The sequence below is a fragment of the Odocoileus virginianus genome, chromosome 7 (genome assembly GCF_023699985.2).
Source record: "Odocoileus virginianus isolate 20LAN1187 ecotype Illinois chromosome 7, Ovbor_1.2, whole genome shotgun sequence".
NCBI classification, from domain to species: Eukaryota; Metazoa; Chordata; class Mammalia; order Artiodactyla; family Cervidae; genus Odocoileus; species Odocoileus virginianus.
In genome coordinates, this window is record NC_069680.1 from 4867138 (window position 1) to 4883714 (window position 16577).

General features: G+C 51.1%; 1 protein-coding gene across 4 annotated transcripts in view; it reads left to right on the plus strand.

Moving 5' to 3' along the window:
- PAX2 (paired box 2) overlaps positions 1-11947 on the plus strand; it is a 79565-nt gene extending 67618 nt beyond the window's left edge. For 3 of the 4 annotated variants that reach the window (XM_070470034.1, XM_070470035.1, XM_020870636.2), the window contains 3 exons: positions 8075-8176; positions 10434-10520; positions 10997-11155. In XM_070470034.1, coding sequence (XP_070326135.1) covers positions 8075-8176; positions 10434-10520; positions 10997-11073 — 266 coding nt within the window. In that variant the 3' untranslated portion in view covers positions 11074-11155. Of the gene's footprint in view, positions 1-8074; positions 8177-10433; positions 10521-10996 lie in introns of all 4 variants that reach the window. The other variant, XM_020870635.2, reaches the window with a different exon arrangement.
- Positions 11948-16577: the final 4630 nt, after the last annotated feature.

Here is a 16577-nt window from a genome sequence, read left to right on the forward strand (position 1 = left end):
CCTAATCTCCAGCCCCAATTCTACACCCATGACTGTGCTCACCAGCTGTCCCAAGCAGTGATGGGCTGCCCTCCCCAGCAGGGTTCCTTGGACAGAAGCACCGGGGCTGCTAATGGAGCAACTGAGGGAAGGAGAGGCATGGGGAAGAGGAAGATGTTATAAGCGGCTCTCTGGCATCTTAGCAAAGATGTAATTCTATGGGCTTCTAAGTTGAGCTCAAATTTGGCCCATTACCTTGGGCTTCTCCTCTTAACTCCTGCCTTCATCTCCTCCTTCCATGCATGAGACCCAAGGGCTGAGCATGCCAAATGGGCTGTATTTGGCCCTCCACAGCACAGCCTCACTGATTTATTTAGAGATCAAGGAGAGAGGACAGTTTGAATTTAAATCAAAATATTTTTGAGGGATCAATGATCTTTATTTCAAATGCACGTAGTAGCCAACTACAAAAAAAAAAAAAAAGTGTTGCCTAGTAGAAAACTTCCCCGGGGACTTCCCTGGTGGTCCAATGGTTTAATACCCCATGCTTCTAGTGCAGGGGGCAAGGGTTTGATCTCTGGTCAGGAAACCAGGATCCTCCTGTATGCTGCGTGACCTAGGCAAAAAAGAGAGAGAGGAACACTGGGCACTGTTTTCATGGTTAGCTGGGTTATAGGGAAACTTTCAGCTGCTGTAGATATTTAGAGATGCTTGAAGTGTCCCAAAGGAGAGTTCTCCCAAGGTGGGGGGAGGGATTCCTCAGCACTAAACCTATTTATTCCATTATTCGGTACTAAAAACAAAAGGTTGGCTAAGTAAAAGTGAAGTCAGCCAACCCAACCTTTCCTGAAGGACCAGAAACCCTAAATAGTGGCGTCCCCGTGAATGTTATAGGTGTGTATTGGGACCAAGGACTCAGAAATGTCCCTGGTGGTCTAGGAGTCACCTAAGTAAAAGGCCGTTTCCCCTATAGAGCCAGTCACCCCAACAAGGTGACAGGAAGACCCCCACCCCAGGGTAATCAGAATCCTTTCTTCCCAGGTTCTGAGCTGTAGCCTCGGGACAAACAAACCATCACTTTTTCAGCCCTGAGCTTTGGGAGGCAAGCCCTGCCACTGTTGTTACTTCGGAGAGGGCTTTGCACGCCTTCAGCCTGAAATCCTCCCCTCTCCTCCTCAGGTTGGCGGAGTAGGGAGGGGGAGCAGCTGGGGAGGGAGGAAATCCCGCAGTAGGCTTGGAGAGCGGCCTGATGCTCTGGCAGCTTAAGTGGCCGTTTTCCTTGGGATTAGGGTCTCACTTACACAGAGTGCCTGAAAAACGCTGCGCTTTCAGAAGGATTAGAGTTGACAATTCAGCGCTCTCAGAGAACAAAATAAAGCCAGAGAGGAACTGGGAGACCTGGAGCATCGAGAGACTGTGCAAACAGGCTTAACCTCTGCCCACCCAGCACGAGGGGCTGGGAGCCCATCAGCGAGCCCAGGCCCAGCCTCCAGAGTGCCAGCACCTAAAGACTCCATTTGCAACTTGCTAGTGAAGCCAGAGAAGGTGGTAGCCTGGGGAAGTGAAAGAGGAGAGGGAAGTTGTCCCCTCTCTCTGAGCCTTACTTTCCTCCTCTGTAAAATGAGGCGCTTAGACTAGAGGATAGTCAAGTTCCCTTTCAGTCCTTTGAGAAGACGATTCTTGCCAGCACTCCTGTCCTTCTGCCAGGATCCTAAGGCTGCAGCTCCATCCATGGTCCAGCTGAGTTATAGGAGCACCTCTTATGGGGCTCTGGGCCAGCAGGCTAGCGCGGCCCAGTCAGGGGCTGTGTGCTGGGAGAAGGGCAGGAACAGCACGACTGATGTCCAGCAGGTTAGCTGTCGAGGTGCAAGGCCTCACTCTGCCCCCATAGCTGTGAGTGGCATCCCTGCCAAGGACACCCCAAGGAACAGAGGTCCAGCTGTGGGTGGGAAGCCAGATTGGCTGGGAGAGCAGCCGCCCTGAGCTGCAGAAACAGCCCCCTCTGCTGGAGCCCAGAGCAGGCCAACCTCCGGATAAGGAGCTATGGGGCCAAGACAGAGCCTGGGGCTGAGGACCCTCACACAGGCACATCTGACCCCCCAGGAGAAACCTTCCGGAGAATCTGGAAACCTGGGAAATCAAGAACAAAATGAAATAGGTAGAAATCTCTTCCCTTCTCCTATTAAAACATCTTTTACAGATTTAAAGTTGTTACTTTGGTGCTTTCTTTATAACTTGGATTGGTCCTAAAGTGATCATAATTGATGTAGTAAATGTAAATGTACAGTATATTTAGACAGTAATTAAAAATTTAATAACTCTGTATTCTTGAAAGTATTATAAATGCTTGTGTCAAATGCAGGCACAGACTGCCAACCTTGAAGCAATCTAATGTCTTCATTTTCACTACCGTATGAGAAGCAGACAAAACTTAAAGTTAGGATAGTAAAACAAGAGTTATGTTTTCTCCCCTTAGGGGCCTCCATAGTGTCAAGTGGATAGCAAAAGTGCTCATTTTCAGAGAAAGATGCTGAGGGAAGGCATCTCTAAGCTCATTGAATATAACTTTTACTGTATAAATCTGTGTCTAATAAGTCTTATTGTCTTGCCATTACTGAGTGAAAGCATCTATGCTGCTTTGGTGCCTTCTTTTTTATTATTTCCTTGGTCTTCTGGATGCTGACATTTGTCTTACTTGAGATAAGCCTTCCTGTTTCTTCATATGTTATTCTACTGTTCTTTTTATGATCTGTTTTATTGGTACAATTCAAATAGTTTCAAACAAACCAGTGCCTTTCTTACTAATCAGTATCTTTGGTCTTTTTTTTTAATAAACACTGCTTACTAATCTTTGAGTCATGAATACTTTTGAGAACATGATAAAAAGCCATCTAAGTATGGCATAAGTATAACTGTGACATTTATATATAGCTTTATGTGGACTCCCTAACGTGCATCAGTGATACCCTATAGGATCAGTGATCCCTAGTTTAAAACACTTCCTGTAGAAAATGGAAAAACTTGATATATGCAAAAAACAAGAAGTGACACAGTGTTCTATTATAGGAAGGATTTGCTTAGCATAATCCCAGGTTACTTTCCTGAACCAAATACTTGTTTTCTGGGTCTACAGTAGTTGAGAGTGTCATTCTAGAACCCATTTCCGAGTATACTGCTTGTTCTATAGTCCAGGTTCTGTCATCTATGAGCTGTGAAACCTTGAACATAATACTTATCCCCTCTGAGGTTCAGTTTCTCATCTATAAAATGTGGATTTTAAAAAAACAGATCAACATCATAGGTTGATATTGGGATTAAATGAGATAATATATAGAAAATATTTAGGACAACACCTAGCATAATTACTAGGTGCTCAGTGAATGCTAGCTAAGTCTAGGTGCAAGTAGAAACACAGCTCTGCCCTTGAACCTCAGAGCTGACAAAGTAGGATAAACTAACCAGGGACTGAAATTTTCTTAATAAAGTCTCACTTTGCTTTTCTCTGTACTTGTAAGAGGAACTGCATTTAGTTTCTCCAAAACAGTTGATTTGATCTGGCCCATTTGGTAAGGAATGTCTGACAAAAGTGCACTGTCTGATTCAGATGTAGTGATTGCTGCTGTAGAAATTGGCTTTAGAATCTTCAGGGACTTCTGCAGTTGAACTGAGAAGACATCCTCATCAAGTACAGTGCTTCTAACACTTCTGGGTACTTTAGATTCTCAGCTACTCCTGTTTCTTGAAGAGCTTCTTTGTTTTTCAGAAAACTCTCAAAGGAGATTAATACCCCACCCCATGGAGTTTTACTGCAGACTTTCAGTGTCAATATTTTGTTCCTTGTGTCCTGTTTTTCTTGCCTCATCCTAATAACAGTGGTGACAATGTGAGATTCTGCTTGTCAGAGGACTTCTTTTTCCTTTTCTTTGGTGCATGTGGGAAGGATCTGGCCTCATGTTATCACTGAAAGGCAGTGTAGTACAGACAGAGCTTCACACTTTGTCATTTACCAGCTCTGCAGCAATAGGAAAGTCACAATGCTTCTCTGTGTCCCCACTTTCTTAACTTTAAAACAAGGAAGTGAGACCCAACATCTCAAAGGCTCTTCCATCTTTAAAACTTTGTCATCTTAGGAAACAATTATCCAAAGTGAAATGCCCATCCTCTTATCATATGTGGGGTTTTATTCATGTGCGATGCTTGGCGCTGCTTTCATGTTCCTGGCATCATCAGTGAGCAAAGCAAATGCTTGACTGCTTCCTATGTCTGTCAAATAGTACATATTTTATAGCCATGTATTCTGCTTTGAAGCTGTTTTCTCCTCTTTCTGCACTTTTGCCTGTTTGAAGAAGGTGGTTATGCTGTCATACAGTTTTAGAGTCCGTCTCCATTCCCGCTTGTCCATTCATTTGTAGTAATGCAAGGCCCAGGCCTCTGTTGATTCTTCCTTGCACGGATTCCATTACCCATTCATATTCACTCACTGAAAGAGGCTTGCTCACAGAATGCTGCTGGGCAAATAGTATGACGGTCTTAGTAATTTGAAAACTTCCGGCAGTATGTGTTTTCCATTATTGACAATGGTGTTTCAGAAGGATATATGGCTCTGGCAAGAGTTTGGTCAATTTGTTCCTGCTCTTCAGGTGTCACCTGTGTGCTAATGAAGCCATTGAGAGTGTTTTGTATGCAGTAGCTTATACCTTTGTTGGCTCAGGGGTCCTGAACAGGCACTTCTTGGTGGTGATACTAATGTTACAGAATCCAGGAGAGTAGAATCACAGCTCTGTGCAGAACATCAGGAAGCTTTCTATGCTTTTTCCTCATTGTGGATCTCTTACCTCACACTTAGAAAATATTTGAATAGCACTTCCCAGATTCGGTTGTTTTTTTAAATAGAATTTAGAAATGTGTCTCTCTATCAACAGTTCTGTGGCTGGAAGCTGGATCATTTGCAAGAGGAAAATCCAGTGGAAATAAACATTGCATAGAGGTGCTTCCAGGTAGCTGGAAACACCTTTCTGGTTATCCCATATTTCCTCTTCTCTCCTGAAGCTAGGTAAGGTATTGTGTGACACAACCTTAGAGTACAAGGAATTTGTGTGTAACAAGCTGTGAGAACCATGCAGCTGAAAATCAAAATTCAGATGCATTTAAATTCCATTTAATAAATTTAATAAATTCCATTTAATTCAGATGCATTTAATAAATTAAATTTATTGAGAAGAAGCGTCCTTCTTTTCCTGCCTGTTTTGTGGCCATTAGGATCACAAGATCAAGAATTGGTCTTCTATATTCTTGTAATTCAAAACCTCTGAAAGTGAAGTTGCTCAGTCCTCTCTGACTCTTTGCGACCCCTTGGACTGTAGCCTACCAGGCTCCTCCGTCCATGGGATTTTCCAGGCAAGAGTTCTGGAGTGGGTTGCCATTTCCTTCTCTAGGGGTATCTTCCTGACTCAAGGATTGAACCCGGGTCTCCTGCATTGTAGGCAGATGCTTTTACCGTCTGAGCCACCAAAGCCTCCACATCCTCCCTAACTCTCCTCTGTCTTGGGACTTTTTTGACCACAAAATGCCATATCACTCATCTCCCTAGGAATTGATAGATGTTGCTGACTTGTCCACTTCCGGTCCTCTCCACTGAGAGATAATCAAGAGGGCCATACATTTAGTTGACAATAGAAGTCAATGAAAGAAAACCCACAACAAAGCAAACATAGATTCTTCTATCTCTCTGGGAGTCCAAAGTGATCTGTTTGACAGTTCTACTCTTCAGTTTTGAAATGTTAGAGATTAGCTATGTTAGATAGGTAGAAAGACTGTCATTCCATGGCATGATAAAGCTGACTCACAGCATATGAGTCCCTCACTTTCATCATCCTATATAAATTTTTCATCATCTTATAAAAATTCATAATCCATTATTCAAACTATTTGTACAGAAAAAGCAGATTTAAAATTTACATTTTGCTCAGCTTTTCCTCTCCAAAGGACAGCAACGTATATGAAACAGACAACAATATAATCCACCTGGAATTAAGGCCATTAATTAAGTCTATTAAATCCAATAGACTGATAGAGAATTAATCAGTAAATTTTTATTGAGCATCTACCATATTTTCAAGCAAGATAGAGCAGAAACAGGGCCTGCCCTTGGTTTCATTATGATCTGTTTGAGGAAGCAAATAGGGCCGATGCTTCGTCAGCTATAGTGACTGGTAAACCATGGAGGACAGAAACTATAGAAAAGTTTAGAAGAGAGAAACTTCTCTGATAGGTAGAACAGTAGGGGTTTTAAGGCTTGAGCTGGAAGGAGAGGGAAATGATAGTAAGAAGAAAATAACATGGCAAAAGCAGAGATTTCACAGCACCCAAGCCAGTGACAGCAGTCAAATTAAACCAGGAGGAGTGAGAATAAGAGCTGAGAAAGCTGAGTGGGAAGAGTACCAGAGAGGCTTTGAAAGTCTGGTAGACTTTAGACTGCCAGAGAGTCAAACTATAGACTACAGAGAATCTGCAGTGGTTTTGCCAGGGGAGTGATGTGATGAAAGCAATGTTTCATGAGGGCTAACCAAGCAGCCACACGTGGGATGGACTGAAGAAGAATGTGGAGGCAGGGAACACAAGTGGAGGAAATGGAAACAGGATGGATGTAATAGACATTGCTAAGGAAAACTGACGGCGCTTAGTGACGGACTTCAGATGGTGAGGGGGGTGGGAGCTACGTCAAGAACAACTCCAGAGGTTTTGGTCTGATGGTCTTCAAGTGCGTCAGTTGAACTGACTATGGGGAAAATGATCACTTTTGAGGTGACAGTGGGACAGCTAATGAAAAGGTTCACAGGTAGCTGGGAATGCAAAGGCCTGAGCTGTGTCTCTGTCTACTTAGGGAAGGATGAATCACTCAGATGTGTTAAGGTAGCAGTAAGGAAACACACATTTCAGGGAAGTTGGGGGTGAGGTCAACTTTAAGGGGAGAGTGTCAAGGAGAGAGAGAGAAGCGCTTTGGAATAGCCATCAGGAGGATGAGGTCTAGCGCCATGGATGAGAAGAAAGTGGGCCAGAGATGCATAGTTCTGTGACTTCTTCCAGTCACACCTCTTCCCACGGTTGGACAGAGGCAGTGGAATGGAAGAGAGGCACTGGTTGAAGAGGAGACTAAGGGGGATACAGAGAGGAGAGATGGGACCTGGGACCCAGGAGAGGATGAATGAGTCTCTAGGGCATGAAAGTATGGGAGAGGGCAAATTATTGTTAGAGACTGGAGCATGCTAAATTGCAAAGGAGGCAGTAACCGCTTCGTGGCAATGGAGGGGGTCTGCAAGGAAGGAAAGCCATTTAGGGACAGCTGTGTTCCAGAGATATCTGTGGACTCTGGGTATCTCCCTCAGACTGGCATGCTTCGCCTTCACTCCAGGACAATAGGAAAGTCCTTCCTCCCACTCTCCAGACTCTTAACAACAGACACCTCAGGGACAGAAGTCCAGCAGCTAGTGGGCCGAGCAGACTTTGCTCACTGAAACTTGGTCTAATCCACTTGTACTGCTGGCTCAAAGCTCCTGATTTCCTTCGGAGATGGTTTTCTATCATTTAAATGTCATAAACAGTAACAGGAAAATAGCCCACTGGCCAGCCCCTGCTCTTCACACCCGCCAGGCCCAGCACCTGCAGCTTCACTTGGAGAGGACAAGGAATAACCATGTGCACCAGAGAGGGAAGAGCTGAGCAAGATGATAGAGGTCCTTTTTTCTACTGGAGAGATACAACTGAGTATCTCACTGGGAAGGAGGAGTAAAGCCAGGTCATCTCCCTCCCTTCTCCATCTGGGTTTGGGCTAGAAAGAGACACAAGCAAAGGCAAACACGCACACATGCACAGAGATACACAAAGGGCTACATGAGCCGAGGTGCATACACATAACCGATCATGGGACATTTAGGTGACAAGCTCGATACACATAAGGGCCCACCTGGACCTTCTCATTCAGCTCCACTCCCACGTGTCTGCACGCAATAGTTTCTTTTCCACAGAGTACCCTGGTGTGAGCAGAGGCAGGCCCCTCTCTTCCAGGCCTCACCCCTTCCCCTTTGTGTTTTTCCAGGTCGTGACATGGCGAGCACCACTCTGCCTGGTTACCCCCCTCACGTGCCCCCCACTGGCCAGGGAAGCTACCCCACCTCTACCCTGGCAGGAATGGTGCCTGGTATGTGACGCAGCTGCAGCTGCCTAATTTAGGTGGGGGTAGCTAAACTGTGGGTGAGCTGCTGCATGGTCTGTAGCCTGAGACTGGGGGTGGGGGGAGACCCAATATCTCCTCCCCCTCAAACTACTGCTATTCTATCCCTCTGTCTCCCTAGAGGCTGCAGCGGGGATCCCTCACCCTCCCTCTTGAGCACCCCACGGAGGGAGCCTGCAGAAGTACCCGCTGTGTGCACTCTCCTGTATGTCCTGGCCCCTCTGCAGTGCCCACCCATCCCAGCCTGTGCCCGGGGAGCACCCGGTCTCAGCTCCACCCTCAGTGCCCTAGCCCACCCCCAGCCAGCTGACACTGCTCGGAAGAGCCTGCCCTGGTTTCCATGGAAACTTGGAGCCAAGAACCATTTCCAGGGGCATGTCAGTCACTCAGACAAAGCCACCCTGGTCCACACCAACCCACTGGGAAGACCAGGAGTCGACCCCACCCCAGGGAGAGAAGGGAGTCAGTCCCTAAGGAAAGAGGAACAGAAGACAGACTGTGGCAGGAACCAGAGAGGCTGGCTTCAGAGAGACAACCTAGAGCACCCCCATGTCTCAGAGGAGCCCTGGGCCTTCACTGCTTCTGGGGGCTCTGACCTGTCCCCCTCTGAGAGGAGCTGGGTTTGGGCTGTGTGGATCAGAGAGAAAGGGGCCATATACAGGATCTGGTAACTACACCTGGAGGCTGTGCTTTCCCCAACTCCTCACCCCAGATTGGGAGCTGGGCTTGAAGCCAGAGAGAGAGTTGAAGCTCCTATTCACATCAACACCAAAAAACTCTTGTCTTAAAGAGGATGAGAGTCACTGGGCCTGCATCCTGTCCTGCTGGGTGTCCTCTGTGTGCCCGTTCCCTGAAGCTCAGCTCTCATGGAAGGCGGGGGGAATAGAATAGGGTGACTGGCCCCATTCCTGGATGGGCCATTCAGGGACAATCCTTGGTCAGCAGAGCTAGGGGAGGGGGATTGCAGAGGGGGAGATTGCTGCCTGGTGTTGCAGAACAGGGGGCTGGAGGAACTGAGTAAAGAGAGTTGAGGGTATGAGTAGGGCTATTCCTGCCCAGATTTAGACTAGAGGGAACTGGAGTGTTGGGTGCAAGGAGATTCTTCTGGGAAGGTCCCACACGAGAGCAGGTGGAGGCTGGAGAAGGTCTCAGAGAGATGGGGGTGCAGGAGGGGGGAGTCTGCAAGGAGATGGGGGTGAGGGGAACCGCAGAGAGCTCACGGTGGCAAGGGGGGAGTCGTTAAACAGAATCTAGTGCTGATGAGGAAATTACACTTGTTTCATTAGCGATGGGGAAGGAGATAGCTCAGTTCCTCTTGGTCACAGTTGAGCTCAGAAGCTCATTATCCTGCTGCACGCATGCTTTCCCTCCTCGTCAATAAACAGGCTTTCCAGTGGCTGCATCCCCCACCCCCACCCCAGCTCCCTCTCCGAGAGGGGCCCCTTCTCCTCTACTTAACCCGCGGTTAGGGATCACTGTAAACAGTCTGGGGTCATCACACAGGAGAAAGGGCGAGGGGGAAACCCGGGGGTCTGGCCTTTCTCGCGCGGAGGGAGGGAAGCAGCTTCCGACGGCTTCCAGCCCACGGGGCCCTCCGTTCACCGCTTGCGAACCCGCAGGCAGTCCACCTGCCTCCTCCCGCCGCCTCCTTCCCCTGCTGCGTGGCCCACGTATCAAATCTCTAGAGGGAAAGGAGGGAGAGGAGTGTTTCCCAGCAGAGCCCCCACCCCTCGCATTGGCACCGTGCTGAGATGCCATTCCCAGGACTTTCTGGGACAAAGTGTCCCGAGGGCCTGTTTTCGCCATCCTCCCCCGCTTCCATCCTGTGGGGCTGTGGCTGCTAGAACCAGAGTCTCCACTAAAAAGGCTTTGGTCCCCAACACAGGGCGTAGGTGCCCCTGGACTCAGAACAAACCCTTCCTGGCGACTCGGAGCGCTTCCGAGGGAGCGCCCCAAAACTACCTCCGCGCCTCTGTGCGAGGCGCGTCGGTGCTTCTGCACACACACACACACACACACACACACACACACACACACCCCACCACCACCACCACCACCACCACCACGGGCTCTCCCCCTGTGGACCAGGTGGATTGTTCTGTCTCCGCCCGGCCGCCTGACCGAAGCATCTGCACCTCGGACCCGGGGGAGGCCTCTGGCCGGGCACGTCGGGTCCGCCCTGGCCTTGCGCGTGTCTGATCCCCACTCCCCCGCCCTCCCGCAGGGAGCGAGTTCTCCGGCAACCCGTACAGCCACCCCCAGTACACGGCCTACAACGAGGCTTGGAGATTCAGCAACCCGGCCTTACTAAGTGAGTACCGCCACCTGGCTGGCCGGCGGCTCAGCGCGTACGTCCGCACGCCCGCCAGCTCGGCCGTGCGGCTTCCGGACGCGGGTTCGACAGCCCGCCACCGGACCTTTGGGTGCCCAGCGGGGCAGGCTTGTTAGCGCAGCTTTGAGGCCCCGGGATCCCTAGAGGACGCCCGCGCCTCCCGCCCCTCCCTCGGCTCCGCTCTGTTCGCGGCGGCTGCAAGACTCTGCGCCGCCCCACCCTGGGCCCCCTTCGAAGTGCGCTGTCGGGCAGCGGCGGTCACCGATCGGGTCCCTCTCCCACCCGGTGAATGCAGTTCTCCTGGGGGCAACCGGCCCCGCAGATCAGCCAAGGTCTCCCTGCACGGATCCTGCTAGACCCCAGCACGAGGAGGTCTCTGCTTTGCTTTTCTTTCCTTTTTTGTTCTCCTGTTTGTCCTCTCACCCAGCCCATTCTTCTCCTGTGTTAACTTCCAGGTTCCCCTTATTATTATAGTGCCGCCCCCCGGGGCTCCGCCCCTGCCGCTGCTGCCGCTGCCTATGACCGCCACTAGTTACCGCGGGGACCACATCAAGCTTCAGGCCGACAGCTTCGGCCTCCACATCGTCCCTGTCTGACCGCCCGCCCCGAAGGGAGGGAGGATCGACGCGACCCGAAGCCTCCCGGTCACCGCCCCAGACCCAACCCCCCTTCCAGGACCCCTCCAGCCCTTCACTTCACCCCGTCCAAGGCGGGACAGGACGAGTGAAGCCGCGGGCGGGACCCTCAGGCCCGGGCCCGCCGCCCCCAACCCCGCCCGCCGCCCCCTGGACTGCTGGACTGCGCCGCGTCGCGAGGAGGGCCCGACCCAGTTCGTCCCTGCCTCGCCCGAGCTGGCCCCGGAGCCCACCAGCCGCACCGCCGGACTCTGGCCGGGCCCGCAGCTGCGCGCGGGGGACACGCTTCTGTGACACACAATCAGCGCGGACTGCAGCCTGGCCCAGCCCCGGAGCAGCCCGCCTTGGACTCTCCGGTGAGCGCCAGGAGGCTTCGCTGGAGGGACTGGGCAAAGGAAATGAAGAACAAAACGATTTTCTGCAGAAGGAGGAAGAGCCTCCTGCGGAGACTTCGGGAAAATGTCCGAATCCCGGCTTCAGCCAGATAGCCCCCACCTTCTGAGTGTGCCCTGCCCAGAAGGTGGAATGGAATGGGGGCGTGGGGGCCGGGCTTCAGGGATGCGCTTTGGGGATCGTCAGGCGTTTCCAAGGTTGGGACCCAAGGCACACAGGCCCCAGCAGCCCGCACCCACCGAGTCCGACCCTTGGCTCTTCCCAACTCCACCTGAACTGCCCAGTTCCCAAGGGCCCAGGCAGCTCCTACTAGTGACCAGACTCTCAGCCCCCGCCTTGCCCCTACCTCGGCGTCTCTTCCATCTACCCACCTCGCAGCTCCCCCTCCTACCCGTCCTTTTCCGATCCCACGTCGCTCTTCATCTCTCCTCCCTAACTCGCCGCCCTCCCCTGAGGCTGCCCCCCGTGCCTGCCTCAGGACCAGTTTCTGCAGGCCGCGGCACTGGTCACCCCAAGCAGTTATCCGATGACCCCTGGCCCCCGCCCCGACACAGACTCAATCTGCCGGTGGTAGGAGCAGGATGTGAGCTGGCGTCTGAGCTGCGCGGATTGGAAGGTGGGGGGCTGCCCACTCCACCCACCTCCATCCTCTTCCTCTGGCAGGAAGTGAACAGAACCGCAAAAAGTCAAGTCTACATTTATTTAATATGATGGTCTTTGCAAAAAGGAAAACAAAAACACCCAACAGGCTGCTGCTTTGGAGAAAGACGGTGTGTGTCTTGTGAAGGCGAACCCACGTGTATATAACCCCGCCCCTCCCGCCCCGCCCCTCCCGGTAGAGTCCCAGGTGCCCGCCCGCCTTGCCTGTAGATAACGCCCCGCTGTCTGTGCTCTGAGAGTCGCCGCTCGCTGGGGGGGAGGGGGGAACACAGCTACACGCCCACTAAAGCACAGCACGTCCTGGGGGAGGGGGGGCTTTTTTTTATGTTACAAAAAATGACGAAAGAAAAGAAATCTCTATGCAAAATGACGAACATGGTCCTGTGGACTCCTCTCGCCTCTGTTTTGTTGGCTATTTCTCTGTAATTCCGTGTTTTCGCTCTCTCCTCCTCATCTCTCTTCTGCATCGCTCCCCTTTCCCGCTCTCGTTTCTGCTTCTCTCCGCCTCTGTCTCGGTCTCTCTGAGTCTTCGTCTCTCTCGTCTCTCTGTCTCTGTCCTTCCGTCGGCCTCTCTCCCCAGCCCTGCCCCGGCTGCCTTGCCCCTTGAGGCTAGATCAGAGGTGGCGGCTCCAGCCCCTAGGTTCGCCCCTCGCGCCCGTGTCCCGTGGGCTGTGGGCCGCCGGCGGCCGGGCCGCCCCGCCCCGTAGTTGCTCTCTCGGTAGCGGCGATGCGCCCTGCATGTCTCCTCACCCGTGGATCGTGACGACTCGAAATAACAGAAACAAAGTCAATAAAAGTGAAAAATAAATAAAAATCCTTGAACAAATCCGTAAAGGCTTGGAGTCCTCGCCCAGATCTCTCTCTCCTTCGAGCCTTTTTATTTGAAAAGGAAAACGTGAAAATAGTTAAGGGAACTGCCGATGCCCAGCCAGGCTCCAGTGGCCCAAGCGGGGCGGCGAGGGAGCCGAGGTTCAAACGCCGAGGCCCGGCCCATTCCAGTCCCTGCAGGGCTGGCGCGACAGGGGCCCAAACCCAGGACCCAGCCGAACCCTCGGAAGATCCCCGGATGGCTCCGGTCTCCTTGGCCACCTTCAGCGCGTTGGTTCGTTTTGATTCTTTTTCTTTTCTTTTCTGTGCACATGACAAATAAATAATAATAATAAATAATAATTAATAAATAATAATAAAATTTTGTATGTCACTCCCCATGGCTCCAAGTTTGTCTCTACCTGGTCTCTGGAACAGGCCTTCCCTCACACTAGTCGATCTCAAATAAACCCACAGTAATCCTCTCAGCTGCATTCCCTTTGCGACCCCTCTCCCATCGCTTTGCCCAGACCTACCGGCGCATCAGAAACCACCCTCCCCTGCCCACATCCCCACTCCCACCCGACCCCCACCCCACCCTTGGAGCAAGGAGTTTTCTCTTTGCAAAACTTCAGAATAACTTCGAGTGATTTGGTCGCTTTACCTCTCCACTCGCACCCAAACTTAGAGTGCAGTCTCTGAGAACTCGCCGTCGGAGACCGTCTCTGCGTGGCAGGGAGATTGTTTGCTGTCCTGTCTCGTTCCACCGCTCCTCCGCGCAGCCGCAGTTTTTATCCCCAATCCGCCTAGAGACCACAAACACTTGCCACCGGTTTTCTCGCTGCGCATTTATTTCTTGGCCAGGACAGCATCCATTCCCACGGAGACCCGGGGGAACCTGCGGGCTCAAGCGACCTCGCGCGCCCCTTGGGTCTTGCGGAGTCCGCGCCTGGGCGAGCAGCCGCTAGGATCGGTGCGGTCTGGGTGTATCTTGAGGGCGCATGTTATGCAGTCGTTCGCCGGCTCCCATTTCTGTTGTTCTGCGTGGGTCTGTATGTTCCTGTGTCAGTCTAGGGGTAGGGAAGTGGGAGAACTGTTAGTTTTTTCAGACACCCTGACTGTTCTTGTGCCCAGGTGTCCAGTGAAGGCTGACTGTGTCTGTCCCTATGTCTCTCTATCCTGTTCAGGGGAGGGATGGAGTGATTGTCCAGCCTACTTCTGTTGTACTTGGAAGGGGTCTGCCCTCCATCCCTTCAGCAACCTCCCACGCCAGTCCTCCCACAAAGGCCACAGTCTCCACCTGGTCTCTGCCCTAGGATAGTTTCCTTCTCTACCCCTGGGAACCTTCCCAGCTCAACTTCCATCTCTGCCTCCTCCCGCTTGAAATACTCTGGAAGTTCTGAGCTGCCAGGGGTGGCTGGGCAGCAGCAAGTGAGACCTGGAGGCAGACTAAGGAGTGAACTTTCCCATTGGCTGGGGACACTGTCTCCTACACCCCTACCTCCGATCAGGATTCCAACAGGCCTGTCTTTCCCCAGGCCTGTTTCCCCAGCCTGCTCACATCGTGATGCTGCAGGGCCCCCAACAAGTTATCCAGCCCCTAAGCAGTCAAGTCCATCCGCTTCCTTCTGCCTCACCACCTGTGTTTCCTCCCTAATCCCATATTAATAAATGACAGCCCCACCTTCCACTTGCCCCTACTGCTCCTTTTAATCACTGGTCTCTTAGAAGAATGGTCTTTAAACTCCTTTGATCATACATCCTAGCAGTAAAAAGAATTCTGAATTTGTACTCCTAATATATTTGTGCCTACGTGCTCAGTTGCTTCAGCAGTGTCTGACTGTTTGTGAACCTGTGGACTGCAGGCAAGGCTCCTCTGTCCATGGGATTCTCCAGGCAAGAATACTAGAGTGGGTTGCCATGCCCTCCTCCAGGGGATCTTCCTGACCCAGGGATCAAACCAGTTTCTCTTATGTCTTCTGCATTGGCAGGTGGGTTCTTTACCACTAGCGCCACCTGGGAAGCCCATAAGTATACTCACAAATTCCATACAAAACTCAACTAACATATTAAGAATCTTATAAAACATAAAATAGAAAAAGGATGAGACTGGAATACATAGAAATTCCAATGTTCTCTTCTCATGCCTAAGTGGATTATTTTGCACCCCATGGAAAATGTTTACCCCACTTCAGAGAGCCTGCTCAGAACCCAAATCCAGTGTGGCAGAACTCCTGATTATTGTCTGAAGTCCAGCAAGTGGATTCTGGACGTTGAACAGGGCAGTGGGTTGGCCCAGGCAATACCACATGCATCACATGGAGTGGTTCTCTGGCCCCCAATGCCTGGCTTTGCCTTCAGGTGCCCCAGAATGGGAGCCCTGTCCTGCTCTGGCCATCAGATTGGGAGCCAGCACCTCTCACCTGGGTCCTACCAGAACTTCTTACTTTCTGTTCTCTTTCTGGTCTCCTTCATACCAAATTGATTTTGAGGGTCTGCTGTCAACAGTGACCAACTATACCCAAAAAACTTTTATTCTGTGTCCCTCCAGTGGAATATTCCCTCCTAGAATCAGCCTGAGGGGCCCAAAACATGCTGTACAATCCTTGAGCAGTCGCCTGTTCTAAATGCTGTCCTAAACACAAACAGGACCTGTTCCCCAGCTCTGCTGTTCATCAGAACTCACCTAATTCTGACTCTGCTAGCCCTGTTCCCACCCTACTCCCACAGAGTTCCTAGCTGAGGTTCACCAAATACGACAGAAACTGTCCTGGGTTGAGGAAACAATAGTAGCGAAGACATGGAGGCATGCAAATATACCAGATGAAATGGGCCGGGGTATCAGCTGCCTGGGGAAAGACAGAAGGGGTTGGGAGAGGAGGCAAAAGATGAAACTTAAAAGTGATTGAAAGTCAGGACACTAGAAATGTCCAAATGGTATCCATCACTCGTGGCTTCTTTAAGGAAGCTGTCCCGCTCACAGCCCACCCTGACCATGTATCCACCAATGATTGTACTAGAATTGGACCCATACACAAAACTGAGCTGGGCCGATCAATCCACTCTCTCAGGACACAAAATTAGGAGGAACAGAGAGAATAAGTCCATTTGACCATGATAGTCAAGGTCCAGTGGAGACTGGGGGATTCCACAGTCCTTTATTTTATTTATTTATTTTATTTTTGGCTGTGCTGGGTCTTCAGTGCTGCACGGGCTCTTCTCTAGTTGCAAAGAGCACGGACTACTTTCCAGTTGTGGTGCTCAAGCTTCTCATTAAAGTGGCTTCTCCAGTTGCGGAGCATGGGCTCCAGGGCTCATGGGCTTCAGCAGTTGTGTCACGTGGGCTCAGAAGTTGCAGCTCCGGAGCTCTAGAGCCCAGGGTCAATAGTTATGGCCCACAGGTTTAGCTGCTCCTCGGCACGTGGGATCTTCCCGAACCGGGGATTGAACTCATGCCTCCCACATTGACAGGCAGATTCTTTTACCACTGGCCATCAGGGAAGCCCTCTCTAGTCCTCTCATCTCAGTCAAGGACAACTCC